At 35.4% G+C, this 23,944-nt stretch overlaps 2 protein-coding genes across 2 annotated transcripts; one reads left to right on the plus strand and one right to left on the minus strand.

Annotated features, from left to right (window-relative positions):
- The first annotated feature begins 5,391 nt into the window (after positions 1-5,391).
- On the plus strand, positions 5,392-7,477 carry LOC106430112 (inosine triphosphate pyrophosphatase). The gene is made up of 8 exons (XM_048778354.1): positions 5,392-5,636; positions 5,723-5,787; positions 5,910-5,973; positions 6,079-6,088; positions 6,609-6,640; positions 6,734-6,846; positions 6,972-7,048; positions 7,162-7,477. Exons 1-8 carry the CDS (start codon positions 5,498-5,500, stop codon positions 7,286-7,288), a joined length of 627 nt encoding a protein of 208 aa, XP_048634311.1. The 5' UTR covers positions 5,392-5,497; the 3' UTR covers positions 7,289-7,477.
- Positions 7,478-8,238: 761 nt separating this feature from the next.
- Positions 8,239-11,947, minus strand: LOC106426949 (probable pectate lyase 15). The gene is made up of 6 exons (XM_048778353.1): positions 11,725-11,947; positions 11,329-11,388; positions 10,724-10,807; positions 9,247-9,993; positions 9,018-9,156; positions 8,239-8,918 (listed from the first exon to the last, which is right to left on the minus strand). The coding sequence occupies exons 1-6, from the start codon at positions 11,826-11,828 to the stop codon at positions 8,697-8,699; spliced, it is 1,356 nt and encodes a 451-aa protein (XP_048634310.1). The 5' UTR covers positions 11,829-11,947; the 3' UTR covers positions 8,239-8,696.
- Between the last annotated feature and the right edge of the window lie 11,997 nt (positions 11,948-23,944).

Here is a 23,944-nt window from a genome sequence, read left to right on the forward strand (position 1 = left end):
TGGCTGGCTGGCTTGGGTCACGCTCTCTCTCTCTCAATGCGTCCTTTTCTTTTTCTAAAATCCCCCAAAATAATACCCAACCTACTCCCAAATTTGCATAAATTGTCATCATTTTCCTTATTTTCCACCATATATTTTTCTTATACTAAACAAACTAGTGATCGAATTTTCACATTTTACTAAGTCGTAAACTTTTCATCTTTCATGAGATCCGTTAAACCATTATGTTAATTTTGATCATAAGATGCTGTTATATCAACATCGTGTATACTCTGTTTTTATTAGAGCTTTCCTAAGAATGAATGTAAAATTGTATGCACCCAATAATCATTTTTGCAATTTGTGTGATTTCGATCGAGAGAAAATAAAGCAGATTACATTCTTTCGATTTTTTTAAAGACTCCAAACCATAAGTGAACCATCTATTAAGAGTTTCATCCAACTATTTTTTTTTCTTAACTTTGGAGAGTGATCAAATTATTCCTCGCACTTATCAATTATCTTTGTTAAGGTCAGATTAGAAATTGGTTTCTATCCATCCCGCCGGTGATTTCGTTCTCTCTGGATGTTGTACACAGTTACTTGAAATACGTATTTATGATTTCATCGATATTTGGATGATAAAGAAACTCTACTATTTGGTCTCATTCTGAAGTACCTCAAGCATTTTGGTTTCTAGGTGACTCCTCATCAGGGCCGAACCTCGATACAAACTCATCAACCATTTGTTTGAGGGCTAATTAGTATAAAATTTTATTTTGGGTCATTTTTTAACGAATAGGTAGCAGAGATGGTGCAAGAAGCTACTATTTGAATCCCTCCTTAGACTCCCTGGGTTTGAGTGCTGATTAGTGATGTTCTGTGCCAATATTTTGTTACTCGCTTCTAGTCTTCCAAATATCAGGCACACCATGCTCTTGACAACATGTATGGTTCGAGAAATTGCATTTGAGGAGAAAAGAAGTGGTCAAGGAATTCTTTAGCTCTAAAAATATACAATATGTCATATATCCTACGTTCCATTTTCTCATCATATCACCCGTTGATAGATGGTTTTTTATTGTCACCCAAACCAATAATGAGAATTTTGATGTTGAATACTGAAATCATACTCCCTTGTGTGAAGTGTTGTCGTTTAGGTCACTGGACCTTTCAGAGTTGGGCCAAGTCGAACAAAAGATTAGGCAAACAGTTAAACCGAATACGAGCCCATTACTTAACGAGCAGGCGAGCTTGGGAGTTAGTTACAAAAGAAGTAATGGTCATAAGACCATCTCCATCCATTAGGACCCATTAGAGGTCCTAATGATTAAATTAAGAATATTTGATGTGAATTGGCAAGTTTAGGACCTTAGTTAGTGGCTTTATAGTTTTCCTCCTCCAATGGAAGAATCCCTATGGGGTGCTTAAAATGTTTTATTTTTTTCTGAGTAAAATGATTTTGAATTAAAAGATCCTTTATAGCTTATCTTTCAATACAAAATCCTTTTGCTTGATCTCCCACATGTTCTGAAAGTCAACACACAGCTTCCCTTCTGCTTCAGAAGTCTTACCCTTGCTCACAGCCGGTTTACTTTTGCCCTTCGCAGCTTTGACACCAGCCGGCCGTGCCATGCCTTCATCTCCTCCAAGGCTCCATGACACTGACGTTGATGCCTGTGGTGATTGAATTCTACTGATGGAGATGAAAGAAATATGAATTTAGAAAGGGATAGTTGGTTGGGTTTTAAAGCAAACTTAATGAGAGTATGGGATTTGTTATGTGTAAATGCCCATCAAATCATCAATGTATCTACCTAATTATAAAACAACCAAAACACCTCAAAAGTTCATTTCATTCTAACGTAAACAAGGCCAATCAATGTATCTACTCCTAAAGACCATTTAATTCCAATCTAAACAATGTCTAACACTATTAAAGGATTGTCTCTACTTACCTCTGAACTTAAAGATCGATGGTTTGACATCTATGTGTGCCCTCTGTATCGTGCTGCTCCCTGCAAGACCTTTGTCTTCTTTATGTCTCTTCTCATTTACAGTCTCCCACGCAGCTCCAACTGTGTTTCAAATCAAAACACAAGACACTTCTTACTTCAAAATTAATACAAGAAACTTGGAACAGATAAAGACAATGAAAATTTAATCAAAACACAAGATACTTGGAACAGATAAAGACAATGAACCGATTTAATCAATAAACTTGGAACAGACTAAGACAATGAAGATTTAATCAAACACACAAGAAACTTGGAACAGATTAAGACAATGAAAATTTAATCAATCAACTGTTTTGAATCAAAACCAAAGTCTACTCAAACTTCTAACTCAAGACAAAGAAGGAAAACTTTGAATCATCAAATAAAAAGAGTAAAAAAATGTGATCTCTTACTCATTGTTATCGCTGTAACGGTGGTGGTACTGATGGCGCCGCCGACGATCTCCGCCGCGAAGGTCGGAGTAACCTACTCCACACCCGACTTCAGCTCTGGATCCGTCGAATTTTCACCACAAAGAATCGTATCAAAGATCGTTTCCATGGAGATCGAGGCGGTGAGGCTTCTCGATCCGATTCCGGAGATGAATGGCGCCTTCGCCTCCACGACGGTATCTCTGTTCCTTTCTGTTCCCAGTCCACTGGTTCCGATGCTGGCTTCAGATCGTTCGCATCGCCTTCGCCTCCACGATCGTTCGTGGGTAAAGCTTCATGTCCTTCCCTTCCGCAATCGCCCAAAGATCTCTATGATATCTGTCGGAGACGACGTGGTTTCCTCGCTGATGGGAAAGAAGACGAACATACGGATCGAACAACATCAAGAAGATTTCCACAGAGAGAGAGGAGGAAGAGATGTGATGACATCAAAGATGAAAAAAAAAATGAAACCAACCGGCCACGAGACCTTTCGTCTCAAATGACCCATCCAATGCACTGCTGCCACGTAAGGGTCCTTTACCACTTCTTAAATCACCAAATCAAGGAGCGCTCCTACCTAATAAAACCATTTATGATTTAATTTTTTGCCTTAATTACTTTAGGACCTCCTCTTAGATCTACTGATGGAGATGCTCTAACAACCTTCATCTTCAACAAGTTAGAGAGAGAGAGAGAAAAAAAAAAGATTAAGTAGAAAAGCCTTCTCTCGGTATCCATTGCGTGTCTTCGAGGTCGAACGAGCGATTGAAGGCTGAGAGGTCGTCGTCTTCTTCGTAATCGATGTGGTAATCTTCTCTGGTGATCTCTCTGTACAAATACTTGTAGTACTTGCATAAACAAAACGATACCAGCTATTGTATCACATCGATCAATTGTAAAGGCATGAGAGTTTCTCTCCATACATTAGGGAACGAAGTACGGGTACGTAAACATTTCATGTGTGTTATTGCTTGCTAATGTTTGTTAGGTTGGTTGAATCTGATCGTATATCAAGTGACTAACCGGATAGAAGTGAAACAAAACTAGAATCAGAACCTTAAAAATAGTATCACTGATACTATATCAGAGTCAGGTTCTCAGCTTAGAGATATAAATTTGGATCCCTTTAGTACTGAAATCAGAAGGTTGATCTGTCTTACTTAAGTATGTGTTAGCTTGGTGAAAGTTTTTTGATAGTTGGACTTGATGGAATCAATCCATGGAAAGTTTGAGATGGAAAAGTTCCAGATTCAGGAGACTTGGAGTATGTGAAAGTTCAAGATTTTAGGCGTCCGGGCGAGTCTGGATCGGCATTGAACCAACAATGAACACTGATACAAAGAGACCAGACGCTGGAGCTAAACCAAAAACAGCTTCGGAGTCGCGAGGAAGAGAGAGTCACAAGAAGCAGACTGAATCGATGCTTTCTTCAATGTAGAGATAGCCTTGACTTTGTTAATAGTTTTAAAATAATGTTTGATATTATGTATGTAACGTTAAGTTGTTGAAATGTTTTGTGGATTGACAAAGGAGAAGCTGATAAAACACTTTATTTGTGTGTTTGCATCGCCGTGTTGGACATTAGGGGTGGGCGTTCGGGTACCCGTTCGGGTTCGGATCGGGTATTTCGGATTTTCGGGTATTTCGGTATAGAGGTGTAGAACCCGTTCGGGTATTTCTATATTTCGGATCGGATTCGGGTATTTTTAGTTCGGATTCGGTTATTTTGGATCGGGTTCGGATATTTAGATTTTGAAAAAAAAAATTAAATTTTTCATTTCTTAAATTTCTTGTATTTAAGAATATAAATTTTAATTAACTTCTTTTTTATTTTTAATAGATTAAATGATTAATAGATTTGGACATAACATTTTAAAACTAAAAATGCATTAATTTAGTTATTGTTTTAAAATTTTAGATGTAACTTTTTGTTAATTTTTGACATAAAAAAACTTGACATACTTTTTAAGTGAGTAGCAAATCATTTTTTTCGGAATTGTATGTATATCATATGAACTTAAAGTATGTGTAGTATTAATATAATTATTTTATATAAAATAAGAGATGTAAACTAGAAATATAAGGTTAATTATACATATGTTCGGTTATCTTCGGATATCCATTCGGGTTCGGATATTATCCATTCGGGTTCGGGTATCCAATCTCTCCTAATTCAATACCCGTTCGGGTATTTTGCTACTTCGGTTCGGATTTCGGTTCGGGTTTTTCGGATCGGGTTCGGGTGCCACTTCGGATATCGGGTAAAGTGCCCACCCCTATTGGACATTATATCAAAAGCCGGTTTACCTAAACTAAGGGTATGACTGGTTTTCTCGCTACCACCCGCAAACGCAGCTTTTGCGGTTGGTAGCGGTTGTTGGCGTTTTGCAACAATCGCTCAAACCGCTTCAAACCGCTCTTAATCGCTCTGAACCTCATAAATTCAAAAGCTGGTTCCAGCTAGCGTTTGCGGTTGCGGGCGGTTGCGGGAGGATAAAAAAAATTTCTTTTTTTTCCAAAACAATATAAATACAAAAATAAAAATATTCAATAAAAAAATTAAATTAGAATTATAAAAATGCTAAAATATATCTATTATATTTTAATTAATATTATAAAACTTTAAAATAAAAATATTTTCTATAATTTTTAAAAAATTTAAAGTATAACTTTCTAAATATAACTTTTATATTTATTATCATATTATTATTTTTGATATTTTTATAATTGCATAAAATGTAAATATTGTTAATTTATTATTTAACCACTGCTGCATTTGGTAGTTAACCAGTCATAAGTATCCCGCAAACGCACCGATTTCTAACCGCAGAACCAGTCGTACAAATCTCTTAAAACCGCTAGAAACCGCAACCACCCGCAGCCGCAAACTCCCGCAACTGCAACTACAACCGCTGCGGTTGAACCAGTCAGACCCTAATGCTTGGTTCAATCGCAAACTTGATTTGACGAACAAGGATAACAAGAGTTAATGGGCCTACAAATACGTGAACTTGGCCCATTTATCTTCGAGAAATAATCAGACGGTCGGCGGAGAGTCAATTACTTTTAGCTATCTGAGAATAGAAAATGGCGGCGGCGGCGGCGGCGAAAGCAGCGGTGGTATTGCCACGTCCGGTGACGTTTGTGACGGGAAATGCGAAGAAGCTCGAAGAGGTCAAAGCTATCATCGGGAGTTCCATTCCTTTCAAGTCTCTCAAACTCGACCGTGCGTACCCCCCCTTTCGATTTCAATCTCGGTTCCTGTTTTCGTTAAATCTCATTCATTTTACTCGTTTGACTGTTGAGTTGCAGTGCCTGAGCTTCAAGGAGAGCCTGAGGATATCTCCAAAGAGAAAGCTCGTTTGGCTGCTCTTCAGGTCCACAAGCTGTTACCCTTTTCGATTACTTGTATTGATTGAAATTCATCATTCTTATGTGTAAATGTGTAAGCTTTATTGTGATCATACTGTTGTCTTTGTGTTTCATTGTGAATGAGAAGGTAAATGGGCCAGTGCTAGTGGAGGATACATGCCTCTGTTTCAATGCTTTGAAGGGTCTTCCTGGTATGTTTTCCTTACACATACATTCTCCGTTATTTCATTTTACTCTTTGAATATGTAGAGAAATTGGTGGTCACACTGTCTGATTTGTTTTGTGGGGTTTTGCAGGGCCTTACATGTAAGTTCTCCTCTATTAATGCTCTCTGCTTGTTTCTTTCTTGTCCATCCATCACAAGAGAGGATATGTTTTTCTACTTTTTCCTTATGTGTAACAAACTATGAATTAACTAGGTAAATGGCTTACAGACATAATAAATTTACCAAGCTTATCAAGTTACATCTGTATATCTTCTTTAATCTCTTGATCAAGTCCGTGTCATTTAGGTATGATTGGGTTGGATCAAGTCATGTTCTTAGTTGTTTTACTTAGCTGCTCAGTGGTCTGTGTTGTGATCATGGATGTCTTGATTCATTCCTTGAATAAAATTTAGAAGAGGCCTCTATTTTCTTCACTTACTGGAAATTATTAAGTAGGACTAGGAATACTAGGAATATATATATGTATATTTATATATATATATATATTTTACTGCTGGTCCGTATCAGCTTGATTCAGTGTGGGACCAACTGTGTAGGAGTTATGTAGAGTTCTTCTTTCTAGCATTTTTGATCTCCTTTCCTGTTTTTTTTTTCTGCAGCAAGTGGTTTCTTGAGAAGCTTGGCCATGAAGGTTGTGATAATCAACTGTTTCTTTTTCCTTTCTCACCTCACCCTTTGTTTTATTTATCTCCTAACCCCCAATCTTGGTCTGACTCATGTCCAGGTTTGAACAACTTACTGATGGCCTATGAAGATAAATCAGCTTATGCATTGTGTGCATTCTCTTTCTCGCATGGTCCAGGTGCTGAACCTCTTACATTTTTGGGGAAAACTCCGGTATGTTCGCTGCTCTTTTTTTTCTTATCAAACTTTCTACTCTTATCTGCTTAGTCATTTTAGAGTTTCTCTATTTGTTAATTGTTGAAATTTCGATTGATATTTCTTTGTTATTGATATGTTAGGGTAAGATAGTTCCAGCAAGAGGACCAACTGATTTCGGGTGGGATCCAGTGTTTCAACCTGATGGATATGACCAAACGTACGTGCGCCTCTGTTTTATCACTCGGAAAACGTTGTTTTAAACCTCTTTTTGTTTCAGATATCCTCAAAACTAAGAAAGCTTGTTTGGTGATTTTTCTATGTTGGTTGTAGTTATGCAGAAATGGCAAAGGAAGAAAAGAACAAGATATCCCATCGGTACAAGTCTTTAGCAATGGTGAAATCTCACTTTAAGGAGGCTGGCTACGTGTTCCAGACAACAGATGATGATACCAATTAAAGTGAAAACCCATTCCCCATTTTCCTTCAGCTTTTAAAGATTTGAGCACTGGTTCTCCTTTTTTTCTGAATTGCAATTAGAAACACTTTTGTTCACAAGTTTCTAACCAAAACATAAAATGGCAAAACATATTCATTGGATTTTGCTGTGTTCTCAAGAGACAGTAATACTAATCATTGTCTTGATTCATGAAATTTTGTTGTGTGATTCATTATTTAGTGGAAATGGACTGCTCTCAGTAGTAATATCATTCTTGAATGTTGCCATGAAACAAAATCTTTACCAGGAATCTAAACTTTTAATGTAGATTTCATGTAGCTTGCTCAGTATAAATAATGCTCGCATCTTCGAAGGCGTAACTTTAGATGTCCATGATATAGACTTATCTGGTGGGTGGATCAGTAATGGTAAATTAGTGCGTAGAATCTCTTGAAGATTTCTATTTTCCTTGCTTGTTTGTTTGAAAAGAAAAAGCCCTTGTTTGGTAATATCGTTCATTTAAAACTCTGATGGGAGACTTGTATGACTCTGGCAGGATGGCAAAGTAAGGAGATGATATTATATGTTTCACATGATTTACCGTTTGTGATCAGACAATGTATTTATGAGAGAACAACCAGTGGATAAAGCTCCTCATGTAATCTTTTGGAAGTGCTTAAGAAATGAATCCAGCAAGCGTACAGAAAATTCCAACTAGTAACGTGCAGAGCAAGAAACAGAACCACTTACTTCTCAGTTTAAAAGAAGAAAGAAAGATCGGATTCAACGGTTTATGGGTTTGGCATCACATCACATGTTAGTGTAACAACTCCTTCATATTTACACTCCCACAACTGTTTTGTGGTTTCATTCCTATATTTCACAAGTATGTAGTTTGCTTTAGAGGTTGCTTTAGAATTCAAAAATCAATTCAATCATCCAATTACTGAAACACTCAAGCCAACAAAACATAAAAGACAACGGAAGTTGCAATAAAATCAAGAAAGCTTTTCAATCGTCTTCTGTTACAAATTTTGCTTTACTATGACCACTAACTTGAAAGAGAAAACCCAAAAAGACTACAGACGCAAGGGAGTGAGATCCAGTAAAACCAAAGGGACTTCAACAACTCCAAAACCAAAGAGGGGAAAAAAACAAAACCATAAGAGACTCTAAAAAGAAGGAAAACCTTTTGAACAACGCTTCTGAGCTTGCTCCTCTTTGTTTCCCCCAACACCATTTTTAAAGAAAAAGCAAGCTGAGGTTGACCAATTCCTACCACCCGTAAGAAAACTGAGCGGGATCTGCCGAAACAATGATACGACCACAACGAAACGAGAAAGCAGAAAGACTACTATATATTCCACTTTCCATAGATATGGGGAAAGGGTTTAGGGTTGGTTAGTTACTACGGGTGGTATAGAGAGAACTAACAAGGTCTGCCTCTGCGGCAACCTAGTGCTCCTGCAGTAGAGGTTATGGTGTGGACCATTGATGATGGTTTAGCTGCTAAGCTTGAGGCTCGTCCATAGCTAGCTGAGGCTTCTGCTCCTGATGCCTTGAAGAATGCTCCATTCAGTAGCAGATCTCCTTCTGATCTCCAATTCCACTTCTGCCATTCACTTGCATCTGTCTCTACTCTTTTCGTCACCTATTTGATCCACATTTTATATAATCTTTGGTATGAGGATAACTGTACACTACAAGACCTTACTCTGTCTCAGTAAGACAAAGGTTTTAGAAATTGAACCTCTTTGGCGAAAGGGTTCTTAGGAGCAGCATATCTGTTTCCTTGACTGTTTATGGTTGGATCTGCACTCCCACCAATTGCGTACATCTCCCAGTGTGTGTAGTCGTTGTTGACCACATGGAAATACCCATGTCTGCACCTGCAATTGCACAATCCAAATTCTACTATCAGAACAAATGATGATAGCTTAAGTCTAAGAATTTCAAAAAAAAAGAAAAAAAGAAGTAACCTTGGCATTCTCTGAACCAATCCTTCTCCAAAATGGTTGTAAGCAATGGTCACTTGCATCAGCTTGTCTATTGTGTAGGAATCACTGTGGCCGAGCAACATGACCTCATTGTGGTGTGTAAAGTGATTATTGGAAACGGTAATAGCAGTAGAACCCATGACAGCATCCACAAGGCCATCAGCACAGTGAGAGAGAGAGTTATGATCAATCCAGATATGAGATGACTGAAAGATAGAGACTGCATCACCATCAGCCATTGTCCTCCAGCCAAAATGAGATGGCGAGCTTCTAACCATGGCGTTTCCAGTAGGCTTGCAATCATGAATGTGAAGACCATGGATGATGACGTTGGTGATAAACTGGAGGGTGATGCAAGCACCGTTAGCTATATGGACATTAGCACCACGACCATCAATGGTCTTGAAACTGTTCATAATCAGCTCTTGTTTCAGCTCTATCACCATATCTCTCTTGAACACAATCCATAGAGGCTCATCTTGGATAACCGCGTGGCGAAGAGTTCCTGGTTTGGGGTTAATAACGTCTTCATCAGTGGGGTCAGTGACAACGTAGAAGCGTCCATCACGACCACCAACAGCGTTGCGTCCAAAACCGATCCCACAATCGGCCAGGCGTTTGCGGTTCTTATGCCAGTTACGGTCACAACGCCAACAGTCATCGATCGGGTTACCGGTTCCACATGAGAAAAATCCAAGCTTCCTCCTTGCTGTGATGTTATGTTCGCTCCTGAAAATCAAAACACAACACATGAATTCAAATAAGGATTTCTTTTTTATGGTTTTTACCGGAATGTAGAGGGCTGATTAAAACATCTCAGCCACCGTTAATGTTTGTTCTTACCTTACCTAACGTAATAAATTTCTTTGTAGGTTTATGAGGTCAATAAAGTAGTTGTTCTTACATTGATTTTTCGGTCTCATTAATGTTCAAAGTGGTGAAAAACTAAAATAGACCAAAGATGATAGAGACTCTCAGAAACTAAATGCCACAAAAAGACGGTAGAGAGCAGTTGCAAAAGTCCAATAAAACAGAGAAAGAAAAGTGAATCGAACTAATTGAAGAGGCCGTTAAATACAAAACAAGACAATGTCCGTGCGAACTCTGACAATTGCGAGAGCGTGGTGAAACGACAACGTGTCAGTTTTATTCTAGTGCTGGTCTCATGTCTGTACCTATCTATATGGTTTAAGTAGCATAGCTTCACGACGAAAATTTAAAGAGACATGAATAGCAACTCAACTTTTACGGATAAAAAAAACAAATTTAATTAAAATAAAAAAAATTCAAGACTTTTGTTGTATGTTCTTTAAGACTAACACATAAGTTTGCTTCTGGGTTCTTTAATTAAAAGACATGTCGTCTGAAATGCAATTTGTAGATAATGAAAAAATGATGTATTCCCGAGAAAACTTAATGCAGTCACACAAAAGAGAAAGACATAGAGAGAGAAACTCACATCTGAACAAGGGTAGAGACTTCATCAGCAACTTTATCTGGATCATCAACCGCGTGCTGTTCATTCAACTCCACACCTTCAAGCCTGCGAAATGACGCGACCAACCATAAACTACAATTATCAACACATTTAATTTTTTTTTCAAAAAGGAGATCAGTCCGACACGTGGTAACATCTTAACGCAAGTAAAATCGGATAATATGTAAATGCGAGAGTAGAGCACAAACGTTTTGATGAAATTGACTATTTTAGCCCTTCTGAGAAACTGAACGTTATTTTAACTTTTATCATCGCCGATAATTTGTTTACTGACGTGGAATATGTATATGATAAACATTAATTAAACTCTACCACCCTAGGCTAGAGAGACAGAGCATGTGTGCGTGACCGGCGATGAAAAAGGTAAAAAGGAACGGTTAACGAATCCGAGGATCCTTAGCATATCAACGGCTAGGATTGTTAGTTAATATTCCACTTTGTTTTTTTTTTTAATTTTAAAACTGAACAAAAAGGTTAAACCTAGCGGTTAAAAGCGCGTTTCATGTTTTCGTGAGCGGCGGCAAAACAAATAAATAAATAAATCAAGTTTTGTTTCCCTATTTTACCTGTTCGCCGCCATTGTTGAGGTGTTTTTTGAGCTCTGCAACTCCTCTGTTTTCACCTTCCTGGAAAAAAAACAGAGCATTATTACGGAATCTGGAGTCTTGAGCTCAAAACTCTCACAGAAAGAGATGGAAAATATCAAAATCCTTCGTAGAAAATAGACAATGCAGCTTAAACAGAGACTTAGTATCAACACAGAAGAAGAAAAAAGTTCAGCTGCGAAACAAATCAAACGAAGAGAGAAAGTAAATCAGGACTACTTAGAACAGAGATGGAAAATGTTAAAATCCTTCGCAGAAATTGAGAATGCAGCTTAAACGGATACTTAATAACAGCTCGGAAGAGAAAAAAATAGACTAGATCCGAGGACGAAAACGAAACCATAGCGAAAGAGAGACCTGGAGCTAGGGATTTCAATTTTCCGGAGAATCGTTGCACTGAGAGCTAAGAGGACGAGGACGGTCAAACAAACAGAGGTCACTTTCTGAGACGACGACGCCATTGAAGAAGCTTCTTTACGAAATGCTCTCACTTTTTCTCGGGAAAAGGGAAACGGCGAGAGGAGAGAGGAGGTTAGAAGAAGCAGGAGACGAGTGACTGATTAGTGCACAAGCTCCAAGGTAACCGTCTCCGTTATTTATACGCAAGAAAAAGGAAACGTTAACGTTGCCGTTAGCTTACAAACGCCGCTACTTAACAGGCAGTGAAGTTGTTACTTTTTTATCTATAGGTGAGGTTAAAACTATGAACAATTAAGTACTCGTATGAATTTAACGTTTTCGTTGTTTCGCAATTTATACTTTCACCGTCTCTTGTTTACCGTTTAGTCCCTTAATTCTAACGCCGTAACTTGAACGAAACCCTCAACTGCCGTAACCGCCTCATGTCTCATTTGCATAATTATTATCTTAATTAATACTCCCTCCGTTTTTTAATATAAGTCGTTTTAGAGAAACTTTTTTGTTCCAAATTATATGTCGTTTTCGGTTTTTTATGTAACATTTATTAGTAATTAATGTTGTCTGACCAATGATAATATATCTTCTATTTTTCTATTGGTTAAATTGTGGTTAGGTAAATAATTAATGATGTTTTTGTTTCGAAAATATAAGAAATTAATGATTTTCTTAATCTATGTGCATAGCTTCAAAACGACTTATAATAAAAAACGGAGGGAGTACTCATTATAAAAATCGTTATAAGACAATCAATACTTAACATTTCTGCATTGTCAGTTATTTACTCTTACTTACTTCGATCGGGTTTCCTAATCGAATTATTATCATCGTCAAAGTTCACATACCATTATATAGTGTAAAACTGTAAATTAATTTCGGATAAATTAAGGTACAAATTTTTCTGGATAAATTTGAAAATAAATTATTATTTTTTATTTGCGCAGATGAATAAATATTGTTGGTGTGGTTGATAATCAAATGTAATAAATTTTAAATATCTAAAGTGTCTTACAGGTGTGGTGTAATTTTTCAGTTACAAAAAAGAAAAAAAATAATAATAGTAATGCAAACAAATTGTTTTTTATGCATCGAGCTCAAATATCTTTGGTATACATGATTATTTTCTAAATTAAAATTTCTAAAAATGGACTCTGGATTTGAAAAGATTAAGATGTAATGTGAGAAATATTAACGAATTGAGCAAATGTCTTAGATCCTTAATCCCAAAAGTGTTGTAGACCAAAATTTGAAAATAAAGTAAAGTTAAAAATCAAGATATATTAACAGTGTTTTTTCAACATTGTTCTATACTACTAAATACATACTGATGTTACATTCTGGTAGGTAGTTAAAAAGTTTTACACGAAAAGTAAATAAATGATCTCACATCTAAAATGGGACTCCGTATATTATTCAATATTGCAAGGGAAAAACATTAATACATACATACATGATGCATACTAAAGTAAGAGAATCAGATGTGATTAGGAAAAGGATGCGCAGATGTGTGTGATTAGTTAATGGAAGAAACGAAATTAACTAACGGAACTAACGAATTAAGGACGTTGTAAACGCCACGTCATCAAAAGACACGGATGCTAATGGGTCACCACTGGTTATATATGCCGGATTTAAAGGAAAATATTTTCTCCAACTTAATTAATCACAATTTTTTTGTATCCTTTCATGTTCCTGATTTTTATTTCTCAGGCGCATATTACGGTCACTTGTTGACCGGCCACATCACGCCGTAGTATGTTTCCACCAGATGAAAAAAAAAGATAATCCATGCAAAAGTGAAACCAAGATACCATTTTTTATATTCCAACATATTTATAAATTAAATCGGACATAAAAGAAACCTCTCTCTTTGTAACTTCTCTTTGGCTGGCAAAAAATCCCGCTCTTAAAGTTCCGACGGTTTGACCTAGATTCGCTGTCGAGAGCTTCTCTTCCTCCTTTTTCATTTTTCCCTTTACTCTTGTTGCTATTTTTCTTGTGATGTCAGATATGGTTTACACTCTGCTGGTAGTCTTCTCGTTGAACTCTATTTATGCACTTGGAGGAGGTAGATCTGGCGTCCAAGGGTCCTATTTTGGAGTACACCGAGGCATTGCGAGTATTTGTGGAAGGGAGTTGGTGTTTAGGGTTTTGATTCTTCGCAGATATCGTTTTTCCCTTTTGCAGATTTGTTCGGTTTCATGGTGATGGCGGCGCGTGAGGGTATGTGTTGAGTTCTCCCTTGTTCTGATTTGTTTCTGTTTGCGGAGGTTGTCTCCATGGTGGTTGGAGCTGTTAACTTCTTGTGTGATGCGGCTTGGTGTCTCGTCTCAGCTCTGGTTGTATTTTCGTTCAAAGGAGCGCATGCTCAGTCTTCCAGGTGGCTGTGGGGTTGCGAATTGGGTAGGGTCTTGTGTGTATAGCTCATTGGTTTTGGGTTGGAATTGTCGTATATGGCAGAGAAAGATTCTTCTCTGGCTGCTACTCTCCTTTTGCTCATCCTCCTCACTGTCCAGATCAAGTTTATGCTCCAGCCATTTCGCGTGTGATTTCAAATCTTCCTCGGACTCGCTTTTCTGCTACTATTTGCCTCTCCAAGGACAGGTGGTCGTATAGCGCAGAAAAGACTGGATGGAGTTCTCTTATTCAGAACAAGACTCTTAGTCAGACCAAGACGCTGGTTTGCAATCTTGTTCGAGTCAGTACGGTTGTGTCGTCGAGGAGACTTAGGTGGGGTTTGGAAATCCTAGTGTCACAGTGTCTTTTTGGACTCTTTGGCAGGTTAAATCTCTTCTTCTTTTGCAGGGCACGAGGAGCTTGCATCTAGATTTTGTCTCCATCACAGCCCGCTTTTGATCCAGACATTCCTTCCCGTGGGTTTTGCAAGGATACGATAGTGTTCTGAAAATTTGTTATCTCCCTCTCCTTATTTTTGGTGTCAAGAAATTTATTGTCAATGAAGATCACAAGCTTGAAAAAATCGTGATGAATCAGCTATTCCGGTGATTTCACGAGAATTATCCGCATCTGAGGTAACGAGGATTATGGAGTGAACTAGCGGAATGCGCCACTGCGGTGGTTGAGCGAGGCTAGGGATGAAAAGTTTGAATTAGTTTATTTTGTCTGAATCAAGCTTGTAAATTGATATTTGAATTTTCAATTTACCTGGTTGAGTAATGAAGGTAAATACTAAAAATGAAGATACCATTTTATTCTATGAATGAACTATATATGAGTATGAGTGTTTGGTTGAGCCACTGTGGTCTCCGGTGGTGCGTAGTTGCAGGCTTCACGGATCCAGTCTGTGGGGTCAGGTTTAAGTTGTGATACCTTAAGCCTTTCTCGGGTTTTTATGCAGATTCACGAAGATCCATGGTTCTCCGGCCTTGTGGCGTGTTGGTGGAGGGTTTTTATTTAAGAGACACAATGTAGTGGGTAGATTTGGCCTCAGATATGAAATGCAAGTCTCCTATGCTCAATTAGATGCTCGTTCTGAGGACGGTAGATAACTTGTGTTAGGGTTTTCTCTATGGCGATGGAGGGAAGACGGTGGAAAGGTGTGCCCTAGGACAATCGTCTCATCGTTTTGAACTGGCGAAATTATTGGCTTTGTTGGGTTTTTTCTACCCTTACACTTCTCTCTCTAGTTTCGTGTTTGTGGATCCGGTGGACTCTCCCTACGCGTGAGGTGGTGGTTGTTTGTGCTACCACCTCATTTTCGTTTTTTTCGGTGGAAACATCTCGGAGGAAGTCACTCAACTTTCGGTTTAACTCTCAGGATGTTTTTCCAATGGTTGTCTTAGTCGATATGGCTTCCTCTTCGACGGTGGCTACAAAAGATTTTTTGGTGTTTGGGAGTCTAACTTTTCTTTAGATAGATGATTTTAGATTTGGGTAAAACCAGTTATGGTGGTTTTGTTTAATTTTAGCTTTTTTATATTTTATTTGCTTTATTTTTTTCAGCTTTCTTTTTAAATTAAAAAAATTGAAAAAATATTTTTAATATGAAGAACCTCTTAAAAAACTATATCTGATTTTCAGAAAAATCCTACTTAAAACCTTACACTTAAACACTCTTAAAACCATGAATTTTTCTATTAAAAATTATATCTTCCAAACTGATAAAATTAACATATCATTTTTTTTGTCACATTATCGTTTCACAATTATTGTCACTATATCATTGTATTTTTTCTTTTTATAAAATTCTCTCAAATATCTCATATTGTCTGATTTTAATTATTTAGTCTCTTGACATTGTGTTTATTTGATTAATCAAAACACACTATCATCGTATTATGCGTTTGACCATTCTCTCTACGGGTATTGAAATAGATTAATGTATATTTTGTTTAAGTATTTTTTTAATGAATATTAAATTTGTATTTACTATAAATTTGATTTACATCAAGTGTATTCTGTTTTTAAATATTGCAACAGAAAATAAACTTACTCCCTACTCCCGAACCAGAAAGAAAGAGTGTCCCTAGCTTGTTCCCTTCCATCACAATTACAAGACTAAATTTATTCCTGATTTGTTTCTCAATGATCTTCCCCAGAGCGGTTGTTTAAGTATTTTCCATTATATTTATCTTGTACTCTCATTTTAAGGGAATTTTTCGTCTTTACCACATTGTTAATATCATTATTCATATTTACTTTCATCAAAGGTACATTTCGCAAATACCTTCTTCACTAAGAAACAAAAAAAAAACTGTTATGTCTTTGCTATATATATATAATAAATAATTATTTAAATAAATTTTTAAAAAATTTTAAATTTTTTTTATAGTTTTCAAATTCGAAATTTTTATAATTTTTTTTGAATTTTTTTTAAATTTTTCTTTTTGAAATTCGAAAATTATTTTGAATCTATTTTTTTTTTTTTTTCAACTATTTTGAATCTATTTTTATAAATACATATATATATATTGGTATTTATATATTTATTACAATCTTAAACTTCGCATTCATAAACACTATCCACCCTTCAACTCTAAACCCTAAGTCTTAACCCTAATGTTAGAAATGTCTTTTTATCTCTTTAAAAATGAGAGTAAAGTGGTTAAGCTAAACATGAAAAGTGATATTAGGAATATAGTATTTTAGGCAAATTACCCTCATTTTATCATTTTATGTGGTTTCATGTTGTGTTTACTTTAAAAACTTAATATATATGGGTTCTGATTTGAGATATGTATCACTTTATTCACTGAATATGAAAGTTGTGTGGATTTTAGATATTAATTTGGATACAATAATCTTAGATTTTTGTTTTATATCATTCATTTTTCTTTTGTGATGATTATAGAGTTTATTTTTTTTTGCGCTACACTCATTCTATTTTTAAAATTGTTGTTTTAATTATTTATTAATTTTTGGGTGTGGTTTCATAATTTTCTTGGTTAAATTTCCTTTATTCAAATTGTGTGACCAAAAAGGAAAAGAACAATCCGTGAGTTCACTTTCTTTCTTTTCTTTTAAATTTTTGTTCACCTTGGTTTGATGAAAGTAAATGGATTACCATATTTTTTTCTTATGAATTTTCATATCTATTCTAAAAATTTATGTATTTCTTTGAGCTATATTATGTAATTTCACTAACTTTATTTGTTAAGGTTATTATTTTTTTATTTTTTGTGTAAAATTTCTATTTTGATTATGTATTAATCTTTAGCTATGGTTTATATCATTTTTCTTGTTAGTTTCTTTGAACTTAAGATTGATGACTAAAAAATAGGATTTTCTTTAAAACATTGCAATTAGATTTTAAATTTAATTTTACTTTTTTACTAAATCATATAAATAATAAAAAGTAAAAATTTATAAAACATAAACAAAAAATTTATTTAATTATTCTATATCTTTCCTAAAACAATAAAAAAAAATCTATAATTATTAAAATATATATTTATATGTATAACATAACTTCACAAAACAAATTGAAAATATAATAATTATCCATTTTCTAAAATATAATAATATTTTATTATAAATATATTTGTGATAAAATAATTAATGATAAAAAAATTTGAAATAAATAATTATTTAATATCCTATTTTTTAAAATTTATTATATCTTATGATAATTTTTTAAATGTGAGGCTGCAACAAGATAAGTAATATTTCTTATTATAAATATATTTCTTATTAAGTCATACAACTGTTAATTAGAACGGTAACTTTAAGGAACTAAAAAAAATATTTTTTATTGCCATTAACACCAATTATTCATGTTTCCTTTTTTTTAATGTGATTAGCTTTTTGATATAATTTTCCTTTTTTACTAAAGCATATAAATAATAAAAAGGACAGATTTATAATATGTAAACATAGATTTGTATATAAAAACGAATTTTATTTTTATTATTTTATATGATTCCTAAAACAAAAATAATAATAAAATCTATAAATTTTAAAAATAAATATTTATAAATATTTATATAACAGAACTTCACAAAACAAATTGAAAATAGAATAATATTTTTTGACAACAGAAAATATAATAATTGAACCATTATTTTCTAAAATATAGTAATATTTTTATTATGAATATTTTTTTGATCAAAGAATTAAAAAGAAAAGTAAAAAAAGGATTTTTTTATATCATATTTTTCAAAAATGATTATATCTTATGATAATTTTAAAACCAAATAAATATTTAAAATGTGAGGCTGTGACAAGATAAGTAATATTTCTTATTATAAATATATTTTTGATTAAATTGTTATAATTGTAATAAAAAATTATCAACACTTCAATTTTTTTATTGAAAACAGTATATATCAAATCATATATATTCTTAAAAAAAATATTTATCATCCTAAGATAAAAGTAAACAAAATCTAATTAACAAGATGTTCTTGTTTATAGTCTAACTGTAACCAAATGTTTTGATTCATTTCAAAAAATATTGATACAACTCAATATACTTGAATATGAATAACCAACTTATGAAAAGAAAAAAGACTTATCAAAAGAGACTTGTTCAACTTATGTAGCTCCAAAACGAGCTCTGTCTAACTCTATACATTCTTAGTTTTGGTTTGCTTATTTGTAGTTTTCCTTCAGATATATGAACAATCAAATCAACCAATTATTATGAATGTGTATGAATTTTCAAAATATTACAAGTTAGGTTTATTAATGTCACTCTGATTTAGTAGGTCTCTTTCTTATTTTTTTTCTAAAACAATATATACCAATTTATACAAAAAATTACAAATATAGTTACAAATATAAGAGGATAATATATATATATATATATAAGAGGATAAATTAAACTGCATGAATCTAAGATAATAATAATCCAATTTTAACATAATAAAAATTATTTTTTAATTTAAAATAATAGATGTAATTCAACATATCAAAAATAAATATTTAAAATAATACAAAATATTATAGGTGAAATCACATATCTAGTTACGATGGAAACATAATGAACATAGTTTTTTTATTGTACGGATAAATTTATAATAACTTAAAACTTATTTAACAATAGATTTATCAAATTTTAAAATAATTGCAATGATACATAATGTTTTTATTATACAGATAAATTTAAAATAACTTAAAACTTATATAAAAATATATTCAGCTATTGTTATAATTCAATTATTATGTAAATGTTTGTATCCATGAAGAATCACCGGAGAATCACCTAGTAGATTATTATATATATATATATATATATATAAATATAAATGCCAGATTTTCTAAACACAATTTAGATGTATATACCCACTAGACCTTAACAGTCCGTAGTTCGCAAGTGATTTAGCTTTATTACTATAGCATAGCTTAGAAACGTCAGAAATATATGTATACGTAAATTTGGTACATATAGATTGGTGTTTCTCCTAATCGTAATCATGTTGCACTCATGATTTCAATTTCAACCCAACATACATACATTTTGCAAATATCGATCATTATTGGACATTAGTACACTCTGCTCAACATAATCAGTACAAACACCTTTACGTTGAGTAAACATTAAGTATAAGACAAGTAATTGAACTGTATATTCCAATCTGATGACCATTTTTTGGCTGAATTCTTGGTAATTTCATAAGTACTGGATTTAAAGGAGGACTATGATTGAGATGTGGCTTACATAGTTCAGAGTGCACTCGAAGGAAATAAATTTATACTCTCCCATCACACTACACACGAAGCTGTACACAGATGGTGATACAAAATAATAGTACTGAAAAACTTCTTTACCTTTAGGTCAATTATACATAATTTAGTTCAAAATTAACTTTTATAAGAAAATATTAAATTTATTGTTCAAAAAAGCAAATCATATACCAAATGAGAGTTGTTTAAGCTACGAATCACAGTTTTGAAAACAAAAGCAAACTTCAAAATAACAAATAGATAACAAACCAAATTAAACTAACATAAAAAAAAAGATTACTATAACGAGGATGTATATATTGAGAGAGAAGAGAGAGAGAATCGTTTCCCTCCGGCGTACGGCCGGCGCGTGTGCGTCCGTGCCGTCGCCGGAGAATTTCTTTCGTCTTGTTTTCGATCCCTTTCCTCGGTGTTTTCGCAGATCCACTATCATTCGCCTTGTCGGAGCTTTGTTGCTGTCACTTATCGTAAATGGTGGTGCGGCTTTGGAGTCGATACGCGTCCGTATGGTGGAACGCGGAGGTGACGGGGCTTTTGATGCGCGCACTGGTGGTTTTATTTCCGGGCGATGGAGGCTTTCATAGTTCCGTTGACGTCGGTTCTCTTGTGGGGGGTGGAGGCTCTCATAGATCCACCGTCGTCACTTTTGCTTCCGGGAAGGTGAGGTTTCTTTAACTCTCTTCGCCGGCTACTGGATTACGGTGAGAGGAGGTTCACATAGCTCCTTGATACCGGGGTGAGACCTTTTGTTTTGGGTGTGGCGATTAGATCGAGGATGGTAGAAGCGGTGGGTTTTGTCTTCTGTGAGGGGTTCGTGGGTCGCCGACGATGAGATATCTGTTTAAGCTCTCCGGCGACGGCGATGAAGTTTCTAGAAGAAGAAGTTTATGCGGTTCTCGGCTCGACTGTCCAGCGTTTCTGGTGGTCTAAAGTCGGAGGCGTTCTTGGTTATCTGATGAATCCTCCGGCGTGAAGACAGTACGGCGATGAACGTGTGTGTACGTGCGGAGGCTCTGCAGGTTCGGAGCTCCGGCGGCAGTGGCGTCTCCTTGAGGCGCATCTAGGGCGAACAGCCCGGTTTGGGCCGTGTGGCTGTCGGGTATTACTTGGGCTTGGCCCATTGTTTGTTCTTTGTCTTGTGGCCCGGTTCGTAGGCTTTTGTTTTAAATCCTGTTCTGTTTGGGCTTCGGCTCTGGGCTTGGCCCATCTATAATTTGGGAAAAAAAAAAAAAAAACGAGGATGTATATATTGTCACAAAATGTTATCTGGATAAAGGTGTGCCGGCTAACATCGTCAAAATCTTATCTTTAAATAGGAATTTCTATCATAGTTTTCATTTTTTATTTAATCATCATATACGGTTTATATCGTTGATTAATATTTTGGCTGCCGCAAGCGTAAGTAATATAGATGATTAATATCAAGTATTAATAACTCTTTAGATCCAGAATGGAAAAATGTGGACCTGACTGATTCAGTTTTCAAAATGAGTAATACAGTATAATATATGTTTAGAATAAGACCAACTTCGTTTTTTCTTTTCTTTTTTTAACGACAGGAGGTCCACTCGACCGTACATATCATAATCTTGAAGATTAATCTTCGCACATACGCAAGATAAAAAGTTTGGGTCCGATTCCGATGGGTTACAATGGTCCTACATTCCTCATACTCGACAGAATTTAAATACTGTGGACTTGTAGTCCTGAACAATAATAAAAGTAGATATATCTCCAATGGTTTACATTAGAGTTAGGCATTCGGTTTATTCGGGTGTTTTTGGCTGGTTTTGAATTACCTAGAAACTGAGTAGTTTATAATCTTACAGATGGATTTTTTTTTTCAAAAAATACTTTTATTAGAAACCATCTCAACAAACTTGACAGTGTCTTGTTCACTCAGATTTAGGTGACTGCCCATGGCATGTGTATCACAACTGACCAATTCCTAATTATCCAAGATTTCTTGCTACAAATCTAGTTGCGTCACACACAAGTATCTCACTCACCAAGAACCCTAAACCTTAAATCTCTATCAAGAGTCATGTCTTTCTATTTCTTTGACTGTTAGCCTAATTTCATTTAATTCGTCTCCTACTTATAGTCGAGCATTTTCCAATCTCGAATATCTTCTTTCCATAATCTTTGCAGTCCGTCATCATTTCAGAATCATAATCCTCTTGCTTCCTTGTTCTCAATATTCTTGAGTTTACAATCTCTCCTTTTTGTCTGCATATGTTACCTCATTTCTCTGACTTGCAAAACAAATTCAAAGAGCTCCAAGTGCAACAACAACTTGCATAGAAGATAATTAACATAAATGCTAGAAAGCAAAAAAGTTCAAAACTTTTACAAACCAACTTAGAAACACAAGATCTTAAGAGCACGACACTAAACCGAAAGACTCAAAAGACTAACACTTCTCTTGAATCAGTGACTAGTTAGACAAAAAAACACAAACTCCATTTGATCCTATTGCATCCTTTAGGTTCTCTGGTATTGAGTTCAGGGTTATTAGCAGCTACTGACCAGATCTAAAGGGGCTGGCCAATGAGTTCTTCGCCGCCTGGAAGCACGAGTATCTTCTTTTGAAGCAGAAGTACCTGATAGATCAGGTTGGGAAGAAACTATAGGCTTTTCTTCATCATACTGACGCAACATTTCGATAATTTGATTATACATTAAATCTCCAAATCAATCTCCCTTCGACTGATGAAAGCGAACAGAAACCGAAGGTGGCACTTAATCATCTAATCCACTTCGAAACCAAGGACCAGTTCAGCTTACAGAAGTTGTATAGGATTTGATACGATGAACGATGAGTAGTAAGAATGAAGGTGCACCACCCTGAACTTTGTCGTCCAGTTAAGAACATGATGGCTTGTGTCAGGTATACACATTGGGATCAAACTCAAAATGGTGTTCTCTGATGAACACACCAAACACAGTGTAGTAATTTGTCGAGATACATTCCCTAACAACCCAAGGACAGAAGGGACGAACATGGATGAAAATGTAAATCCAACCTACACTATCGATTATGCGTTGAACCTCAGCGATGTCAAAGTCATATGCGCAAATATAAACCTGAACTATGAAACCTCTCAAGAACAGTTCTTGATACTTACTGAGAGCATTGTCGGATTCATGACAGCAAGAGGAATCACCGATTGGATTTTGATCAAAGGCGAAGAGAGCAAGATTTTTTTGGAGATGCTGGTCAAAAGAGAGATATGGAATGGGAGCATGATGTCGTCCAGTTAAGAACATGATGGCTTGTGTCAGGTATACACATTGGGATCAAACTCAAAATGGTGTTCTCTGATGAACACACCAAACACAGTGTAGTAATTTGTCGAGATACATTCCCTAACAACCCAAGGACAGAAGGGAAGAACAAGGATGAAAATGTAAATCCAACCTACACTATCGATTATGCGTTGAGCCTCAGCAATGTCAAAGTCATATGCGCAAATATAAACCTGAACTATGAAACCTCTCAAGAACAGTTCTTGATACTTACTGAGAGCATTGTCGGATTCATGACAGCAAGAGGAATCACCGATTGGATTTTGATCAAAGGCGAAGGGAGCAAGATTTTTTTGGAGATGCTGGTCAAAAGAGAGATATGGAATGGGAGCATTGAGGTTGAAGATTTGGATAGGATGTTCGTAACAAGCACAGCACGAGAGCGACTACGTTTTGAGCTTTCAACACCGGAAGATGAAGAGTTTGCCATGGAAGATTCGCTTGGGGGTATTGAGAGAGAGAGAGAGAGAGAGAGAGAGAGAGAGAGAGAGAGAGAGAGAGAGAGAGAGAGAGAGAGAGAGAGAGAGAGAGAGAGAAAACTTCGGGATTCGAGAGAAGGAAATATGATATAGAAACTCAACCATCCCGTTAATCTTTATACACTTCTATGACGCGACCAACACAGACCAACACACTTGGGCTTTTATTGCCTATATTGCTCGGCCCAATAATTATTCCACAAGACTCAACCTCACTTTTATGCGTG

This window comes from Brassica napus, chromosome A4, assembly GCF_020379485.1.
Source record: "Brassica napus cultivar Da-Ae chromosome A4, Da-Ae, whole genome shotgun sequence".
Classification (NCBI taxonomy): Eukaryota; Viridiplantae; Streptophyta; class Magnoliopsida; order Brassicales; family Brassicaceae; genus Brassica; species Brassica napus.

Coding starts and splice junctions, on each gene's coding strand:
- LOC106430112 (XM_048778354.1), top strand. CDS start 5,498: ATGGCGGCGGCGGCGGCGGCGAAAGCAGCGGTGGTATTGCCACGTCCG. Junction 5,788..5,909: donor CTCGTTTGGCTGCTCTTCAG/GTCCACAAGCTG, acceptor GTGAATGAGAAG/GTAAATGGGCCAGTGCTAGT. Junction 6,641..6,733: donor TGAGAAGCTTGGCCATGAAG/GTTGTGATAATC, acceptor ACTCATGTCCAG/GTTTGAACAACTTACTGATG.
- LOC106426949 (XM_048778353.1), bottom strand. CDS start 11,828: ATGGCGTCGTCGTCTCAGAAAGTGACCTCTGTTTGTTTGACCGTCCTC. Junction 10,808..11,328: donor TCAACAATGGCGGCGAACAG/GTAAAATAGGGA, acceptor GTCATTTCGCAG/GCTTGAAGGTGTGGAGTTGA. Junction 9,994..10,723: donor GTCTCTACCCTTGTTCAGAT/GTGAGTTTCTCT, acceptor TTTGATTTTCAG/GAGCGAACATAACATCACAG.